This window comes from Rhinatrema bivittatum, chromosome 7 (assembly GCF_901001135.1).
Source record: "Rhinatrema bivittatum chromosome 7, aRhiBiv1.1, whole genome shotgun sequence".
Classification (NCBI taxonomy): Eukaryota; Metazoa; Chordata; class Amphibia; order Gymnophiona; family Rhinatrematidae; genus Rhinatrema; species Rhinatrema bivittatum.
Window position 1 is genome coordinate 151,934,795 of NC_042621.1, and position 19,414 is coordinate 151,954,208.

Here is a 19,414-nt window from a genome sequence, read left to right on the forward strand (position 1 = left end):
CCTGACTAGAATCCATGGCAGTCCCAGCTGCACCAACACCACCCATGGTGGTTCCACCCATCCCAGCGGCTATGGGTTTTCCCTCAATTCCTTTGCCTGCTCCTTCCTGGTATGGCAGGGGCATCACAACTCTGAAAAGAGCCAACTTGTTCCTCCAAGACCTCCAACAATTCATTGCTGCCTTCAGAACTGTCTTTGATGACCCTGGCTGCCAAGCTACATTGAGCACAGATCTCCTCCACCTGCATCAGGGGAACCAGCCCCTAATAGACTATGCAATAGAGTTCCAGACCCTAGCTACTGAACTCAATTGGTGGGAGGATTGACTACGGCCCATCTTCCTCAAAAGGTTATTGATCCAAATAAAAGACTAGCTGGCAGCTTGGGACCTCGCAGGGTCTTTGGAAGGTCTCATTGACTTGGCCAGCAGAATAGATCACCATCTCCAGGAGCAGGCCAGGGAGCTCTGGCCGCTCTGTATGATCATTACGTTGGCTCCCCGCTCACCATGGCTGCCATCCCCACCCAGCTTGCACCTGTCTCCTGGGGCTCACACCGAGGAACCTATATAGCTGGTGCAAGAACACTTCTCTCCAGAGGAATGCTTTTGGCATTGCAGTTTGGGCAATGCCTCTACTGTGGTGGCTTGGGGCACCGCATAGCCCAGTGTTTGATCAGACCAGGAAATGTCAGAGCCTAGGGTCCAGCAGGGGCTGACCCTAGACTTCAGCTCCCCAACTGACCCTTCCCATAAAAACCTCCATAGTTGATCATAGTTTCTCTACCCTGACTCTTGTGGACTCCAGTGCCGGTGGGAATTTTCTAATGAAGGCTTTGGTGGACCACCTCCAGATACCAACCATCCCCTGGGTTTTTCCATGAATCATTTTCTCCATACATGGAGACCCACTACCTAATAGGATCACCCTCACTACTGCTCCGGTGAAAGTTCGGACTGGCACCCTCCACATAGAACGCATTGTATTCTATGTTCTCGATAATTCCATTCACCCCATAGTCCTGGGGCTACCCTGGATCCAACACCATTTGCTTCATTTTGATTGGACTGCCTTGCTGCTCTCCAAGTGAGGCCCTATCTGTAACATTTCATGCTTAAAGTTGGTGAGAAATTCCCAATATGGTCCCGTGCTGGTCACTCACTAGGCATGCCTCCGCAGTATGCTGAATTTGCCAATGTCTTCTCTAAGAAAAAGGCTAAGTCTATACCTCCTCACAGGGAATACAATTGTGCAATCGAACAGTTACCCTTTGTGACAGGGTTTATCCACTGTTGCTCCCAGAGATAAAGGCGATGTCTGAGTACATCCAAGAACATCTCCCGCGCTTCCTCCAACCTCCTCCTTGCAGGGGCTCGCGCGATTGGCGCAGCCCAGTAGGGGCAAGAGCCCGCTCACCAGCTCGAGTGGTGAGCCAGCAAGGATACGGAGGGAAAAAGAGAAAAAAAAATTGCAAGCAAAAAAAAGCTGCAGGACCCACGTGGTGAGTGAAGCCGCTCCCACCCTAACCCAGCCGGCCTATCCAGAGTCAGCAGCAGGCCCTTTAAATCAGCGACGCTTCCTGGGGTGACGCGCACCAGGCGTCGCGCGCCCAAAGGAGCGCAACCTAAGGGGCCTGCCCCTTAGTGCGCGCCTTCGTGAGCCCCAGGACCCAGGACAGGGAAAACCCTCCAACTACAGCCTTTCCCCACTAAATATCATCAGGTCAAATCGTTTCTTCCATCAGCTTTTATCCAGTTTGCTTTCAGCCGCCTCCAACATTCACCCCGGTCTCATCCAGCATCTTCCTGATACTATCCAGCTGACTACATCACTCATCCAGCACTCGTCCCGATCACATCAAACATCATCCAGCTCCAGCACTCATCCAGATCTAATCCAGCACTCGTCCTGCATCATCCAGCACTCGTCCTGAACACCCTTTTGGGCGCGACGACCACTGAACCGATGAATAAAGATTAATTCTTGATTCCAAATGTTGAAATGTTTATGAATCAGTGAGCATCAATAGGTAGCCTGTCTTTAAGATTATTTCCTTACCTGATTGCCTCAGTAAAAGCTCATTTGTTGCAGTTCCTTTATTGTGTTTAACTTTGATTGTTACTGACTGCTCAAACCAGTGCATACTCAGAGTTAAATTTAAAAAATGTAAAATTATAGAATCAGAGTTGGAAAAGAGACTTGGGAAAGCCACTGTTTATCCCTGGGAGAGAGCAACAAAGAAATAGATTTAATTTCATCTTTGACATCTGCTCGGTACTTGTGATCTGGTTTGGCCACTATCAGAACGGATGTTGTGCTTTGATGGACCTTTTGTCTGACTCAGTATGCATATTGTATGTTCTTATATTCAGGGTGACAAAGAAATAAAGCTGGCAGCTGGAACCTGGGTCCTTGAATACTGTTTTGACCTTACCAGCCAGCTTCTGACCTTGTGTTACCCTTTAAAACTGGAAAAAGTATTTGTCTTAAAAGATTTGCAATAGGCCAGCTTTGGAAAATGGTTCACCAAATCATTAAACAAAGTACAATATATTTATTCCACATTCCAAGGTGTCATTTCAAATAACCTAAATAGGAGATTACACTGGGTGGCATTGACCTCATTTTGTGTAATTGAACTAAATAATTAGTAAATTATTTAGTGGCACTCTCCCACCCCCTAATAGATCCCAATCATTTGGGTAATACTAAATTCCTATTGGCTCTTCAAAATCTCTGTCAGGGCACACATGATATCCATTTCACAACAGGAGAAATAGAACTTGTGTATGAGGTATATAAATTACTTGTTTATTCAGACAAGACCAAAACCTCATAGAATCAGTCTTCTTATTCTGCACTGCTCTACACAGACAGAGACAAACATGTCTGGAAAGGGTGGAAGAAGACAGAGACCTAAAAAGAAAGACTGTCAGCAGAATCCAGGCGATAACCCATGCAATGTAGAATTCGAAGTGCTTGATCGTAAGTTGTGTTTCACTATAATTGTTTTTCTTAGAAATTGTTTAAAAACTGGGTCGGACCTTTGGCTCGGTGGCAGTGTTGTGCAACATCATGCAGAGGTCCAGGTTTTGATTTTTGGCTCATGTCTTCTGCTTCCTCTGCAGACTGGGACTGAGGATGCTGCAGAGGATGCATGGGAATCTCAGTCATCATGACCAATATCACTGAGTGACTGGATTTAGAGAAAGTGATTGCAGGTTTCCAGACAGAGTGTGTGGCAGACAGCTGACCCCAATTGGTGCAATAGATGGGAGAGCTGGGCTGGGAAGGGATATAAGGCGTGTGGGGGGAGGAATCCCTGGGAAGTTACAAACAAAGGCTCATAGTGATGAATCCCATTCTCGGTTCTGATTGAGCTACAGTCCTAAAGAAACAGGAAAAAACTACTGGGCCCAAAACAAAAATGTATAAAGTCTGCTGTGTGATCTTTCAAACTAATTTTATTAAAAAAAAAAAAAGACAGACCCTTTAATGTGTCATGTCCAGTGACCCAGGGGAGGGTGCTGAGCACTGTTACTGTGGCAACGTGGGCAAGATTCATAATTCCACCCTCAGTTTGACCATACTTGGGAATGCAGCAAAGGTTGGAAATATTTGCAGATCCCAAAAGGAAGAACCTTGTAGCCATACCTGAAACAGTGACATCTTTTTAACAGACACATTTTGCATGGATGTACAGCTTTAGAAGCAATTGAGGGTCTGTGGCACTTGGCCAAAGATTTCAGCTGCAGAGGTTAAGTATTGTGGCAGGGGATGAAGATTCACTGCAAACTGAAAAAGCAGAGAAGAGCAAAGTTTCACAAAATCATTTCCCCTCTTATGTTCTATTTATGGCCAGAGACAGAGATTTCTGACAAGAATGTTGCTGCTGCTGCTGCTGCTGCTGCTGCTGCTGCTGGGAAATCCAATCAGAAGTCTCAATGCTCACAGAATCCAGTTGATAGCCCATACAAGAAGTCAAGTCAAACCCAGGATCGTAAGTTTTCTTTCAGAATTTGTTTTTCTTAACAGTTTAAAAGTTGCTATGCAAGATTTGTATTAAACTAAAGGCTGGAATGCTGTGGCATCATCATGTACAGTCCACAGGTGGAAGAGAGTCCCAGCCAGTAGGGGTGTGCATTCGGATTGACCGCATTAGTAAAACGCAACTCATATTTTTTTTTTACTTAAAAAATTGATTCGACATAAACGATCGGATTTCCCACATATCGAACATAGATATGTTCGATATGTGGGAAATCGCGATTGTTGAGCCAAAATAAAAATATAAACCCCCTCACCCTCCTTAATCCCCCCCCCCAGACTTACCACAACTCCCTGGTGATCGAGCGAGGAGTGAGGACGTCATTTCTGCAATCCTTGGCGAGAAGCATGTGACGTCGGTGGCACGTCGAGTGACGCGGCGTCTTGTGATTCCCGGCTCGTTCGCGCCGGACGGCTCGTTCGGCCCAAAAAGAACTTTTGGCCAGCTTGGGGGGGTCAGGAGGCCCCCCCAAGCTGGCCAAAAGTTCTTTTTGGGCCGAACGAGCCGTCCGGCGCGAACGAGCCGGGAATCACAAGACGCCGCGTCACTCGACGTGCCACCGACGTCACATGCTTCTCGCCAAGGATTGCAGAAATGACGTCCTCACTCCTCGCTCGATCACCAGGGAGTTGTGGTAAGTCTGGGGGGGGGGATTAAGGAGGGTGAGGGGGTTTAAATTTTTTTTTTGCACATATGTACATATACCCAACTCATTGGATTTTTTTTATGTCCATATTGGCCGCAAGTGGGACCCCCTTTCGGACATAAAAAATATGAACATAAAATTTTGCTCTGCACATCCCTACCAGCCAGCACTGAAACAGTGACTACTGGTGAGACTGCTCCCGAGTACTGCATGCAATCATAGTCTATGGTCCCTGGCTGAGGATTATATATGTGATGGCTGGATTAGATTGAAAAGATTTAAAACAGTTAGGAGCAACCTTTAGTTGCAAATGAAGGTTTATTACATCATCAAGCAGACAAGTCCAGAGTTTTCAGAACCTATTTTGTTCTTTTCTACTGATCCAGAGATGGACGTAATTGCTAAGGGAGACAATGATGGAGGACAGTGTAATCAGAAGTCACAGTGCTCACAGCGTGCGGCAGGTGACCCATGCAAAAAGTCAAATAAAAAACAGAGTGGTAAGTTTTGCTTCATAATATCTTTTTTTCTTAACATTAGTTTGAAAATTGCTGTACAAAATTTGGAGTGGTTTCCATTTAGGAAAAAGGTTGAGAAAGATTTAAGATGATTAAACTTCATTTTATTATTGACATCATTTTATTGAATTGTTTCTTTTTATTAATATCTTGACCTGGGGATGGCCCAATGATGCATTAGCAGTGTGTGACGCTTTGTACACTGAAGACCTGGATTTGATCCTCCAGCCTGGCTAAAGCTTGCTAGAACAGATGTGGCTTGGAATGCTGTGAAACCAGCATTTGTAGTCCGCAGGCAAAAGAGAATCCCAGTCATCAGTGAAAGAGTAATACATACTGATGAGACTGAGGGCGCATGAATACAGGCTGCAGTCATGGTCTAAGGTCCCTGGCTAAGAATTATATATATGTGATGGCTGGACTAGACAGAAATAACCTGACATTCAAAATATCTAGGAACCAACAGTAAGAGGTAGGTAACTAGATCTGTCTTATTAAAAATTACCCCTAATTTTGCTTGAAATGTGTTGCTCCGATCCGCCTCTCACCCTCTTTTTTCTTATAATTTTGTTGTTGGTGACATTAGAATTGATTTCTTATTGTTTAAATTTCCTATTAAGAGATGTTAAGAGAGAGCCAACAAATATTTTCTGTACAAGAATTGTCTTGGGTTGAATTTCAAAAATTTGAAAATAAAGAATTAAAAAAAAAAAAAAAATTACCCCTTGCTAAGTGCCTAATTTTAGGTGCCTTAAAAGAGGCCATGGCCAGAGGCAGGGTCAGGATTAGATAAGAGGTGGAGGAGGTTAGGTACTTAGCATTGATTTCAAGTGGTAGGTGCTTAACCTGGCGGGGACAAATGTCATTGCTACATGAACAGCCTTAAATCTGGCTGCTCAGATTCTTTCTCCTACCTGCCTGATGAGGAATATATACAGTGGAACAAGGGTGCCCTGGAACCCCATCCCACCCAAATGAATCAAAAATTAAAATGGCAAATAGCTTCTCCATCCTTCTTTCTCCCACCTCCCAAAAATAAAAAAATAATCAACTAGGTCTGAACTGGGACTGGTAAATTTGATAGGAGTGTGCATGGCAAAACGTTTTGTTTCTTTTCATTTTTGTTTCTTTCTGTTCTTTTAGTTTTTTGTTTTGTTTTTTAATTTCAATTTAAAAAGTAAGTATTGATTTTACTGTGCACTAATTCAAATGAATGAACCCTAACTCAAATAATGCACACTAATTCAAACTGTGTACACTATTTCAAATTAGCACACGGTAAAAATGAATTAAGAAAACAATTGGGGGGGGGGGGGGGGTTTTGTGTTGTTTCTCATTAAAAATGAGAGCACATCCCTATAAATTAATATTAAAGGTTGCTAGGCTTTGCAGCTAACATCAGAGCTGTAAAATAGCCTGCTAGAACTGGGAGGATGAAGTAAGACTCAGTCCTCCGTCCAGCTCTACTCTGGGAGATCTGGGTGAGGCATAAGGACTTTGGGGCTTCTGAGAGAATGGGGGAAGGAGGGCCAGATCGGCTACTGGCTGCTTTAGTTGTTTGATTTGGGTGGTTGGGATCGGTTCTGGGGCAAACTTGGATGGGATGCCTGTATCCCTCTATATTTATTCTTTATCTGGTTGGAGGGGGTAGGGGAGCTATTTATATTCATCAAGTGCATAGAGGGTGTTCTTAGCTCATGACTTTAATTTTACATCTGGTGGACACCAGGGCTGCCCCACTTCTTGTCACATCCAACGGTAGAGAACTTAGGCCTAAATTTAAAAAAACACCACGGCGGCTGGGTGGGGGGCAAAGCGGGGGGCGGTCCTGTGATAGCCAGCAGCGATCGCACCTCCTCGGTGCGATCGCTGCCGGAATCGCACCGAATAACTACACCATGAAAGGTGTAGTTATTCGGCGCGAAACTGGCAGCGATGAAGAAGCGTACCTTTCGCTGTCGGCGAAGTCTTCGCGGCGTCAGCCCCGGTGCCACCCCGACTCCTCCTCTTCTGGGGCTGACGCCACCCCGACTCCACCCCGATCTTGGTATTGCACACGATAAGGGACTTTTCGCGTGCAAAATGTCCCTTATCGCGTGCGATCCGCATAGAAAATGATCCCCTTAGCCACCTATCGTTGATTTCCAATGATAAGTAGCTAAGTTTAGGTGCCTTAATTTTAGGCACAGAAAGTTTAAATTAGGTGAATACAATCAAATGAAAATAGGTGCTATCCAAAACTTCTTTCACTATTGTTCGAAAAGGTTTAAAAAATGGCTTAAAGCACATTGAACAAGCAGAAGGTACCAGAATTTCCTAAATCCCTATTCTGTTATATTCTGCTTAACCAGAGGGGGGCATAACTGCCAAGTGAGGCAATGATGAGGGACAGGGTAAGACGAAGTCACAGTGCTCACAGGATCAAATTGATGACCCATGCAAAAAAATCTGATCAAAACCAGGATTATAAGTTTTAAGTTAATTTGTTTAAAAGCTAATTTTAAAAAGTTGCTATGAAATCTTTAGAAAGGATTCTAATATTTAATGCCAAATTTTAATGCGATGAAGACTGAATTCAGTTTTCGAAGTGTGATTTGTATAAATTTTGCCTCAAGCAGCCAGGTTCTGCTATTATTATTAGGTTTAGAAATAACTAGGGGTGGGAAGGAGGAAAAATATTGTTTCATTTTTCATTTTGTTTTTGGTTTTTTTTCCTCATTAATTTTGTATCGTGTAATGTTTATTTCATTTCTTTGGTTTAAAAAAACAAAATAAACATTGAAAAAAACCCCAAAAAAAACCAAAAAGAAAAAATGAAAAAAGAAATAGGGCCTTCTGCGCCCCCCACCTTTCCCTGCAACTTGGAAAAAGTGCCAGGGCCTGGATCCCAGCTACACTAACTGCACTAACCACATCCTCTGACAACATATTCCAGAGCTTAATTGTGCATTGAGTGAAAAATAATTTTCTCCAATTAGTCTTAAATGTGCTACTTATTTTTTCACATTAAAACATGGTTTGAATATTACCTACCCCCATCTGCTGGTAAAAGTACATTTGCTGTTTCAAAGCACCTATACTTTTACTATCAAAAAAGAGTCAGCAGAGAAAGATCAGGGAAGTGAACATATGCGTGAAATTTCATTTTCAAACCTCTGCGCGCACTTTCACACATGTACATAGCTCTTGTTCACATGCATTTCAAAGTGCATGGGTACTTTTCTGCCTGCATTGTATGCCCCAACTGCATTTTCAAAGGGAAAGTATGAGGAGATTCCTCTTGAAAATGAGTTTGCAGTCCTGTTCATTACAAAGTACCTGAACCAATAGGATTATTTATAGCTCTGCACTACAGAATGAAAGATAATATACACAAAGTTATTTCTAAGTGATTATTTTGACTTAATGCACATTAAAAGTCTAAGCATGGCCAGGCCACATCTTTTTTCGTACATTTTTTAATATGTTTTTATTTGTATATTTTTATGGATGTACAATTTGGGGCGGATTTTAAGAGCCCTGCTCGCCTAAATCCGCCTAAATCCGGGCGGATTTAGGCGAGCAGGGCCCTGCGTGCCGGTGCGCCTATTTTACATAGGCCTCCCGGCGCGCGCAGAGCCCCAGGACTCGCGTAAGTCCCGGGGTTTTCAGAGGGGGGCGTGTCGGGGGCGGGCCCGATCCGCGCGGCGTTTTCGGGGCGTGTCGGGAGCGTTTCGGGGGCGGGCCCAGGGGCGTGGTTACGGCCCGGGGCGGTCCGGGGGCATGGCCACGCCCTCCGGACCCGCCCCCAGGTCGCGTCCCGGTGCGCTAGCGGCCCGCTGGCGTGCGGGGATTTACATCTCCCTCCGGGAGGCGTAAATCCCCCGACAAAGGTAAGGGGGGGGGTTTAGACAGGGCCGGGCGGGTGGGTTAGGTAGGGGAAGGGAGGGGAAGGGGAGGGGAGGGAACGGAGGTAGGCTGCGCGGCTCGGTGCGCGCCGGCTATACGGAATCGATAGCCTTGCGCGCGCCGATCCCGGATTTTAGCGGATACGCGCAGCTACGCGCGTATCTACTAAAATCCCACGTACTTTTGTTGGCGCCTGGAGCGCCAACAAAAGTACACGAACGCGCCGTTTATGTAAATCTACCTCAGCGTGAACTGCTGTGAACTTATTTTGAAATGTGCGGGCTAGAAACCTTTTAAAATAAATACATAAGTAAATATCAATGTAATCGATCTATCCTTTTCTGCTGAATAAAGCTGAGATGCATAGCTGAATGGTCAGTCAGACATAATTATTTGAAATCTCATTCCAAGTGTTTGCCAGGTTAGGCTGACAAAGCACTAAACCAGCACTCATGTGGAGTACATAAACACACGAAAAGCGAGTCCACCGGAAAGGGGCATGTTCAAACTTTTAAGTTCATCTATAGACAAAATTTTCTTAATGCATGAGATACATTTATTTATATTATTCTATAAGGCTGAAAGAATGCAGTTCAATTAGAATAACAGCACTGTTGGTCCCCCGACACAGGCCGTGTTAATGCAGTGGCTGCATCAGGAGGGACAGAAATGAGGCCAAAAGGATCCTCAAACCAGTGATACGATAAATCTTCAAGTAAAAGTAAAATATGCCTGAGACTCAGACTGCCTGTTTTTTTAAATAATATAAATACATTTATCTCATGCATTAAGACAATTTATCTATAGATGAACTCAAAAGTTTGAACACGCCCCTTTCCTGTTCACAAGGCCATTAATGGCTTTATAAATGTGATATTTTGCACAAAACCAGCAAATAATGCATGTAATTGCCTTTGCTAATTTTAACGCACATTCAGACCAATCCAATAAATCTGAGCAGAAAACGGGCGCTCAGTGTTGAGCGCCCACGGTCCTAACATACGCCCAGCCCAGGGTTGCCAACCAACTCCAGATTTTCAGGACAGGTCGGATCCGGTCCTGATTTTACTTCCCCGTGCGCAGGTACTTCTGGTATCGATTTTCTGAGGGAATGCAATAGGTAGGTAAATCAGAATAAGTACCAGCATTGCAATGTGGTAAAACCAAAACCAGATCAACCTATCCTGAAAATCCGGAGCTGGTTGGCAACCCTTAGCCACGCTGCCTCTCCTGGGCACACGATCGAATGTTTAAATGAGGGGGTCACGCTAAAAAGGAGGTGCTAGGGACAAATAGGCACCCCTAGCACCTCCTTGGCAGCGGAAGCCCAGGAAAGGTGGCTGTCAGTCGGTTAGGAAAACCGATGCTCAATTTTATGAGCATCCATTTTCCTAACCTGTGCACAGCCATGGGTTAGAAAATGGACAATTGTTAATTGAGCGTCCCTTTTGCTAACCTGACTGGTGGCACACTTTCCTTTTCACATTTTTTTTTAAAATATTCTCAACCTTTTTGTTCCTTTGACTTAATATTGCCATGATATGAATATCGCTATGATATTAAGTCAGAGGAAGTACAAAAAAGCATTTTTTTCTGCTTTTTTGAACACTTTTTGGGCTGCTCAGGACTTAACGCCTGCTCTAGGCAAAGTAAAAATGTGCACATTGGGTACACATTTTTTTTAAAATTGGGGCAGAATAGCTAATAGCCTCATTAACATGCATTTGCATGTGATGAGCACTATTACCTTCATAGTCGGTTGGATGTGTATTTTGCACATGCTAATCCCCTTATAGAATAAGAGGTTGTGGACACACTTCCAAAACCCATATCCAACCACAGATTAAACAGTGCCCTTGGCTGTGAGCACTGCATTGCATTGCCCCAATATTCATATCATTGCAGATTAGTTATAGATTTGGCTTTCATTTCTTTCTCTATATTACATTATTCATACAGCAACATCAAGATTAGATTTTAACAGAATCTTCTGTATTGTGCAGTTTAATCATTTTAATAATTTAAATTTAATCATTTAAATCAAAATCTTCTAATTTATAGTGATTTCCCAGGATCTTAGAACTTCAAATCATACTATTCTGTATATTATACTTATCCAATATGTAAGAAGCATTGAAGCAAGTTTATGTACAGTCAGAAAGAGGGCAGCAAACATTTATACTGTTCAGAAGAGATGTCTTCTCCTTGCCTATTGTCTTACTTCTCCTTGGTATTCTCTTTCTCTCTAAACCCTACCTTTTCTCCAGTACCCAAATTGTTGTATGCCACATCGATTAGTCTCATAACTCTTCCATTTACTACACTGGCATACACCTTTTCATGTCCTCTTGTTTTCCCTTATCATGCTGGTAGTATGCAGCATGTACACTTCCTACAGTTTCCCATCCACAATCTAAACTTTTCCTCTTACTGTACGGCAGTATAACATACCACAACTGTGTAATCATGTTTACAGTTCTCATATGAGGACAGTTAACCACAATATCACAATTGCAGGAAGTGCACATTCTGATACACCTGTCCTGATTGTGATTATCATAGAATAAAAATTAAACACTGCCTAATGGGAGATGCATACAAGTTCACACAGAGAATTGAACTATACTCAGCTTCTACTGTTAACTTCTACAGTCTCAACTGGTAACATTGTAATGTAGTAATATATACATGATGGCAGATCAAGACTAAAATACCCTTTCCAGTCTGCCAATTTCACATTTCTCCACAGTTTGCTATATTTTTATATAAATTTCCATATATTAACCCAGTGGGTGATTACCATTCCTTTGTCAAAGAATCTTTTGTGTTTCTTCAATGATTTGTAGCATTATGTTACTTTCTTCACCTACCTAATGTTTACAGTGAGTTTCATGTGACAAATGGACATATATATTTATCTTCTAACAGATACCAGCAGCTCTTCATCAGAGGACGAAGAGGAGGATGACGATGATGATGATGAAGATGAGGACCATGATGTTGATGATGATGATGAGGACGATGATGATGAGGATGATGATGAGGATGATGATGATGAGGATGATGATGAGGATGACGAGGATAAGGAAGATGAAGAGGAGGATGATGCGGAAGAAGAAAAAGAGGAGGAAGAGGGGGATGATGAGGAGGAAAAGGAGGAGGAGGAGGAACAGGGTAAGGAAGAAGAGGAGGGAGAAGAAGAAGAAGAAGAGGATGAGGAGCAGGAGCAGGAAAAGGAAAAGGAAGAAGAGAAGGAAGAACAAGATGAAGAACAGAAGAAGGAAGAAGAGGAGGAAAAAGGAGAGAAAGAAGAGGAACAAGAGAAAGAAGAAAAAGCTGAGAGCAAAGCAGCAGAAACACTATCACTACCTCAACCGGCCCAAGAAGCAGCAGCGGTAGCAGGCCCACTATTCCCAGGACTTCAGAATGAGGAGGACTCATCTTCCTCCACTGTCACTATGAGCTTTCTCCCCTCCTGTTTTTGCCACCCTTCTCCTGGACATATCCATATATTGTCTTCTCCAGTTATGTCCCTTGGAGGTGAGGATGAAGGTCCTGCAATTGTACTAGAGTTGCAGGAAATCTCCCTATCAAGCCAACTACATCTGGGAGGGGTTGAACCACAGCAACCTACAGCATCTCAGGCTGGGTCTGTGGAAGGATCTAATGTTCCTCCAGCAGAATCCAGCTCTGAAGCAGCTTGTGACTTAGCTAAGGAACAAATCCTGCACAGTATCAGGGCCATGCAGGAGGACTTCAGAGGGCTGGCGAAAGTGGTGTTGGGCATGAGCAACACTCTTGAAAGGATAAGCTCTGCTCTGGAGCAGATTGCTGGGACCTTGGCATTTCATCCACCAGAACCCTAATGTGCATTGCCTTAACACCATGCTGTTAAAATGCATGGCCCTCACCTTCTCATCTCCCTAGGTCCCTTTATGTTTTTATTTTATGTCCCTAGTTCTCCCTGCCCCTTCTTTTAAAACTAAATATTTCTAATATTTTGCTTACATCTTCTGTGCTGTGTTTTATTTCCCATGAAACCATTGTACCCATTGGCAATAACAGTAGTTTATTTCAGGAGATGCATACTGAAAGGATGTTCAAAGAGAAAAGCGCTGTGAAGAGAACCAAAAATCAGCAACTGTCATATATGAGCCATGATTGTCTTATTCCCCTTTGCCTTTCAGAAGGGTGCCCTTAGCTAAATATATCTCTAATACCAGAAAGGCATATATAACATGTGTGCCCTCACCATGGGAACTGGTCCCTAAAGTCTACAACCTTGTACAGAATCCAAAAAAAAATATTTTTAAGTGTCTACTTGGATAAGGTAAGATCTTCCCTGCCACTCCTGCAGATATAGCATAAGAACATAAGAAAATAAGAAATTGCCATGCTGGGTCAGACCAAGGGTCCATCAAGCCCAGCATCCTGTTTCCAACAGAGGCCAAACCAGGCCACAAGAACCTGGCAATTACCCAAACACCAAGAAGATCCCATGCTACTAATGCAATTAATAGTGGTGGCTATTCCCTAAGTAAACTTGATTAATAGCAGTTAATGGACTTCTCCAAGAACTTATCCAAACCTTTTTTGAACCCAGTTACACTAACTGCACTAACCACATCCTCTGGGAACAAATTCCAGAACTTAATTGTGCATTGAGTGAAAAATAATTTTCTCCGATTAGTCTTAAATATGCTACTTTCTAATTTCATGGAATGCCCCCTAGTCCTTCTATTATCCAAAATTGTAAATAACCGATTCACATCTACTCATTCAAGACCTCTCATGATCTTAAAGTCCTTTATCATACCCCCCCCCCTCAGCCATCTCTTCTCCAAGTTGAACAGCCCTATCATATCCCCCCTCAGCCGTCTCTTCTCCAAGCTAAAAGGTCCTAACCCCTTATAATTTTGATTGCCCTTCTCTGAACTTTCTCCATTGCAACTATATCTTTTTTGAGATGTGGTGACCAGAATTGTACACAGTATTCCAGGTGCGGTCTCACCATGGAGCAATACAGAGGCATTATGACATTTTCTGTTTTATTCACCATTCCCTTTCTAATAATCCCCAACATACTGTTTGCTTTTTTGACTGCTGCAGTACACTGAGCTGACGATTAGGGATGTGAATCGTTTTTTGACGATTTAAAATATCGTCCGATATATTTTAAATCGTCAAAAATCGTTAGGGCCACGATACAATACCAATTCCCCCGATTTATCGTTAAAAAATCGTAAATCGGGGGAAGGGGGAGGGCAGGAAAACCGGCACACTAAAACCCCCTAAAACCCACCCCCGACCCTTTAAATTAAATCCCCCACCCTCCCGAACCCCCCCCCCAAATGCTTTAAATTACCTGGGGATCCAGCGGTGGTCCAGAACGGCGGCGGTCCGGAACGGCCCCCTCAATTGAATCCTGTTGTCTTCAGCCGGCGCCATTTTGCAAAATGGCCGCCGCAAAATGGCGGCGGCCATAGACCAAAACGATTCAACGCAGGAGGTCATTCCGGACCCCCGCTGGACTTTTGGCAAGTCTTGTGGGGGTCAGGAGGCCCCCCCCAAGCTGGCCAAAAGTTCCTGGGAGTCCAGCGGGGTTCCGGGAGCGATTTCTTGTCGCGAATCGTTTTCCGTACGGAAAATGGCGCCGGCAGGAGATCGACTGCAGGAGGTCGTTCAGCGGGGGTTCCAAATATGACGAGTGAGATAATCATATTTGCAAATGATACAAAATTGTTCAGAATAGTTAAATCACAAGCAGATTGTGATAAATTGCAGGAAGACCTTGTGAGACTGTAAAATTGGGCATCTAAATGGCAGATGAAGTTTAATGTGGATACGTACAAGGTGATGCATATAGGGAAAAATAACCCATGCTATAGTTACACAATGTTAGGTTCCATATTAGGTGCTACCACCCAAGAAAGTGATCTAGGCGTCATAGTGGATAACACATTGAAATCGTCATTTCAGGGTGCTGCAGCAGTCAAAAAAGCAAACAGAATGTTGGGAATTATTAGAAAGGGAATGGTGAATAAAACGGAAAATGTCATAATGCCTCTGTATTGCTCCATGGTGAGACCACATCTTGAATACTGTGTACAATTCTGGTCGCCGCATCTAAAAAAAGATATAGTTGTGATGGAGAAAGTACAGAGAAGGGTGACCAAAATTATAAGGGGAATGGAACAGCTCCCCTATGAGGAAAGATTAAAGAGATTAGAACCTTTTAGCTTGGAGAAGAGATGGCTGAGGGTGGATATGATAGAGGTGTTTGAAATCAAGAGAGGTCTGGAATGGGTAGATGTGAATCGGTTATTTACTCTTTCAGATAATAAAAAGACTAGGGGACACTCCATGAAGTTATCATGTAGTACATTTAAAACTAATCGGAGAAAGTTCTTTTTCAATCAACGCTCAATTAAACTCTGGAATTTGTTGCCAGATGATATGGTTAGTGCAGTTAGTATAGCTGTGTCTAAAAAAGGATTGGATAAGTTCTTGGAGGAGAAGTCCATTACCTGCTATTAATTAAGTTGACTTAGAAAATAGCCACTGCTATTACTAGCAGCAGTAACATGGAATAGACTTAGTTTTTGGGTACTTGCCAGGTTCTTATGGCCTGGATTGGCCACTGTTGGAAACAGGTTGCTGGGCTTGATGGACCCTTGGTCTGAACCTATGACATGTTATGTTCTTATGTAACAAGCTGAAACCCTACCTCCACATCGAGATTATGATTGCACCATTGATTTACTTCCTGGGATGATTCCTCCTCGGGGAAGAGTCTATTCGATATCAGAGCTGGAAACTGAGGCCATGAATCAATACATTCAGGAAAACCTGAACTTTTTGACCGCCTTAGAGGAGCACAGATATTTACTAAACTGGATCTTCGAGGAGCTTACAATCTGGTTCAGATTCGGGAGGGGACTGAATGGAAAATGGACTTTCACACATGTGTTGGCCATTATGAGTATTTAGTTATACTCTTCGGCCTGTGTAGCGTTCCAGCAGTATTTAAAGCCATGGTAAATAATATATTCCAAGATCTCTTATACTCACATGTTTTTGTTTACTTAGATGACATTCTCATTTTTTCTAAGATGGTGAGGCAACATCAAGTCCATGTATGACAAGTTCTTCAGCATCTGAGAGAAAATAAGCTGTATGCAAAATTAGAAAAATGCATCTTTCACCAAGAAGAATTACCCTTCTTGTGTTACATAATTTCCTGGACAGATCTGAGAATAGAACCAGAGAAACTTAAGGCAATCCTGGATTGGCCTCCACCAGTGGGTCTCAAGGCTGTACATCATTTCTTAGGTTTCTTTCTCAAACTATTAACAACAGATTATTTCTGGCTATTCAATCTTAGTAGCACCACTTATGACCTTCACCAAAAAGGGGGCCAATGTTCGTAATTGGACTTCAGAGCTATTCAAGCCTTTCAACAGTTAAAAGAGGAATTCATCAAAGATCCCTGTTTACGACATCTAGACCCAACAAGACCCTTCATTGGAAACAGAGAGTAGGATTAAATGGTCAATATTCTCAGTGGAAAAGGGTAAACAGTGGAGTACCTCAGGGATCTGTATTGGGACCGGTGCTTTTCAATATATATATAAATGATCTGGAAAGGAATACGACAAGTGAGGTTATCAAATTTGCGGATGATACAAAATTATTCAGAGTAGTTAAATCACAGGCAGACTGTGATACATTACAGGAGGACCTTGCAAGACTGGAAGATTGGGCATCCAAATGGCAGATGAAATTTAATGTGGACAAGTGCAAGGTGATGCACATAGGGAAAAATAACCCTTGCTGTAGTTACACGATGTTAGGTTCCATGTTAGGAGCTACCACCCAGGAAAAAGATCTAGGCATCATAGTGGATAATACTTTAAAATTGTCGGCTCAGTGTGCTGCAGCAGTCAAAAAAGCAAATAGAATGTTAGGAATTATTAGGAAGGGAATGGTTAATAGAACGGAAAATGTCATAATGCCTCTGTATCGCTTCATAGTGAGACCGCACCTTGAATACTGTGTACAATTCTGGTCGCCGCATCTCAAAAAAGATATAGTTGCAATGGAGAAAGTACAGAGAAGGGCAACCAAAATGATAAAGGGGATGGAACAGCTCCCCTATGAGGAAAGGCTGAAGAGGTTAGGGCTGTTCAGCTTGGAGAAGAGACGGCTGAGGGGGGATATGATAGAGGTCTTTAAGATCATGAGAGGTCTTGAACGAGAAGATGTGACTCGGTTATTTACACTTTCGAATAATAGAAGGACTAGGGGGCATTCCATGAAGTTAGCAAGTAACACATTTAAGACTAATCGGAGAAAATTCTTTTTCACTCAACGCACAATAAAGCTCTGGAATTGGTTGCCAGAGAAGGTAGTGCAGTTAGTGTAGCTGGGTTCAAAAAAGGTTTGGATACGTTCTTGGAGGAGAAGTCCATTAATGGCTATTAATCAATTATACTTAGGGAATAGCCACTGCTATTAATTGCATCAGTAGCATGGGTTCTTCTTAGTGTTTGGGTAATTGCCAGGTTCTTGTGGCCTGGTTTTTGGCCTCTGTTGGAAACAGGATGCTGGGCTTGATGGACCCTTGGTCTGTCCCAGCATGGCAATTTTTTATGTTCTTATGTTCTTAAGTGGATGCCTCCATGCTAGCAGTAGGAGTTATTCTCTTACAACCAACTGAGGCAGGAAAATCAATTACCTGCGCCTACTTTTCAAGAAACTTTTCTTCGGCTGAGAAAAATTACTCCATTGGTGACTGAGAACTCTTGGCCATTAAACTAGCACTTGGAGAATGGTGACACTTATTAGAGGGAGTTAATCATAAAGTTGCTATCTACACCAATCACAAAAACTTGGCTTATCTCTCCCATGCTTAGCGACTAAATCCCGACAAGGCCAATGGGCCTTATTTTTTAGCCACTTTGACTTTAACTTGCGCTTCCGCCCATCAGAAAAAAATCACTGAGCTGATGCCTTATCAAGAAGCTTTTACCCTGACAAAACCCCAGTTCTACCTTGTCACATTATTGACCCAGCTCGAATCATAGTCACTGCTACTTTCACAATTCAGGTAGGCAAACAGTTGTACCCAAATGATTAAGGGAAAGATTTCTCCATTGGACTCATGATTCTCATCTGGCAGGGCACCCGAGACCTCAACGGACTAAGGAACTTCTTGCCCATCACTATTGATGGTCTCAGTGGGAAAAGGATATGAAACAATTTGTGAAATTCTACCCTATGTGTGCAGCCCACAAAAGCTCCCGGACCCAACCCTGGCCACAGCCCCAGATGATGACATCAAACTCTTCAGTGTATTTAAGCTCAGGCCTCATTCCATGGTGTTGCCTTTGCAACAGGTCTCCTCACTCTCTGAGTACTTGTTGCTACTAGAGAACCCTCTCTATCTTCGTTCCTGACCTCTGTTATTCCAGGTTCCTGTCGTCTTCATTCTTGCCCTGCCTATGTGTTGGACTGACTCTACGGATATTGACCTTGCTTTGTTTGACTACGCTTCAGTCTATCTCCAGACCCAGACATCCGCTATGCCTGACTATGCTATTGCCTATCTCCAGACCCAGACCTTTGCTTTGCCTGACTACTGCTATTGACTTCTCCGTGATCAGACCATTGCCTTGACTGATTATCGCTATCGACTTTCTCTGCGATATGAACTCAGCATTGCTTGCCACGACCTCCACTTTGCCGCCGGCCCTGATCCAAGCCTGTTATGGACGCCTCCTCTAGCCTACTCCCTGGATGTGGACTTATTAGGCTCCTGCCTATCTTTGCTCGAGCACCCCCAGCTAAACTCCGTTCCATTGGTGCTCAAGTTCCAGTACCGTATCCAGTCCAGGATAGGACTACGCCACCTACCGGCTGCTGTCTCTGGGCTGAACCAACCTATCTTGTTAACTAACCTCGTGGCCCACCTAAGTCCTGCTGGCCCCGGCACCCAAAGGCTCAACCCGTGGGTAATGAGGGTTGGTATAGGTGAAGCTCCAGTGGCCTCTACCTTTATCCCACTCCACCTGCCAATGGTGGGGCCCCGTAGGTCCTCACCTACAGGTTGCATCAACCCCACCTTGGCCCAAGGTTCCACCTCTGACACAACATCCAGAATTGTATTGTCATCTCCTATGTGGGTCCATGTTCTCCTGGGGGACCCAACTCCACCTCTTGATCCGCCACTGGGGAATGCATCCTCCTGGAGGATCAAACCTCACCTCTGCATGACTAATGTCTTGAAGCTCTTCCGCACTGGGAGGAGTTTCCT

General features: G+C 43.6%; 1 protein-coding gene across 1 annotated transcript; it reads left to right on the forward strand.

The window, feature by feature from the left end:
- Window positions 1-2,803: 2,803 nt before the first annotated feature.
- Window positions 2,804-18,355, forward strand: LOC115096185 (nucleolin-like). Its single transcript, XM_029610696.1, has 5 exons — window positions 2,804-2,984; window positions 3,862-3,999; window positions 5,080-5,193; window positions 12,028-12,206; window positions 18,281-18,355. Exons 1-5 carry the CDS (start codon window positions 2,885-2,887, stop codon window positions 18,353-18,355), a joined length of 606 nt encoding a protein of 201 aa, XP_029466556.1. The 5' UTR covers window positions 2,804-2,884.
- Window positions 18,356-19,414: the final 1,059 nt, after the last annotated feature.

What these genes read in the sequence shown, in the direction of transcription:
- LOC115096185 (XM_029610696.1), top strand. Translation starts at nt 2,885, where the DNA reads ATGTCTGGAAAGGGTGGAAGAAGACAGAGACCTAAAAAGAAAGACTGT. An exon ending in AGAATTCGAAGTGCTTGATC is followed by an intron (nt 2,985 to 3,861) that starts GTAAGTTGTGTT and finishes ATTTATGGCCAG; the next exon opens with AGACAGAGATTTCTGACAAG. An exon ending in GTCAAATAAAAAACAGAGTG is followed by an intron (nt 5,194 to 12,027) that starts GTAAGTTTTGCT and finishes ATCTTCTAACAG; the next exon opens with ATACCAGCAGCTCTTCATCA.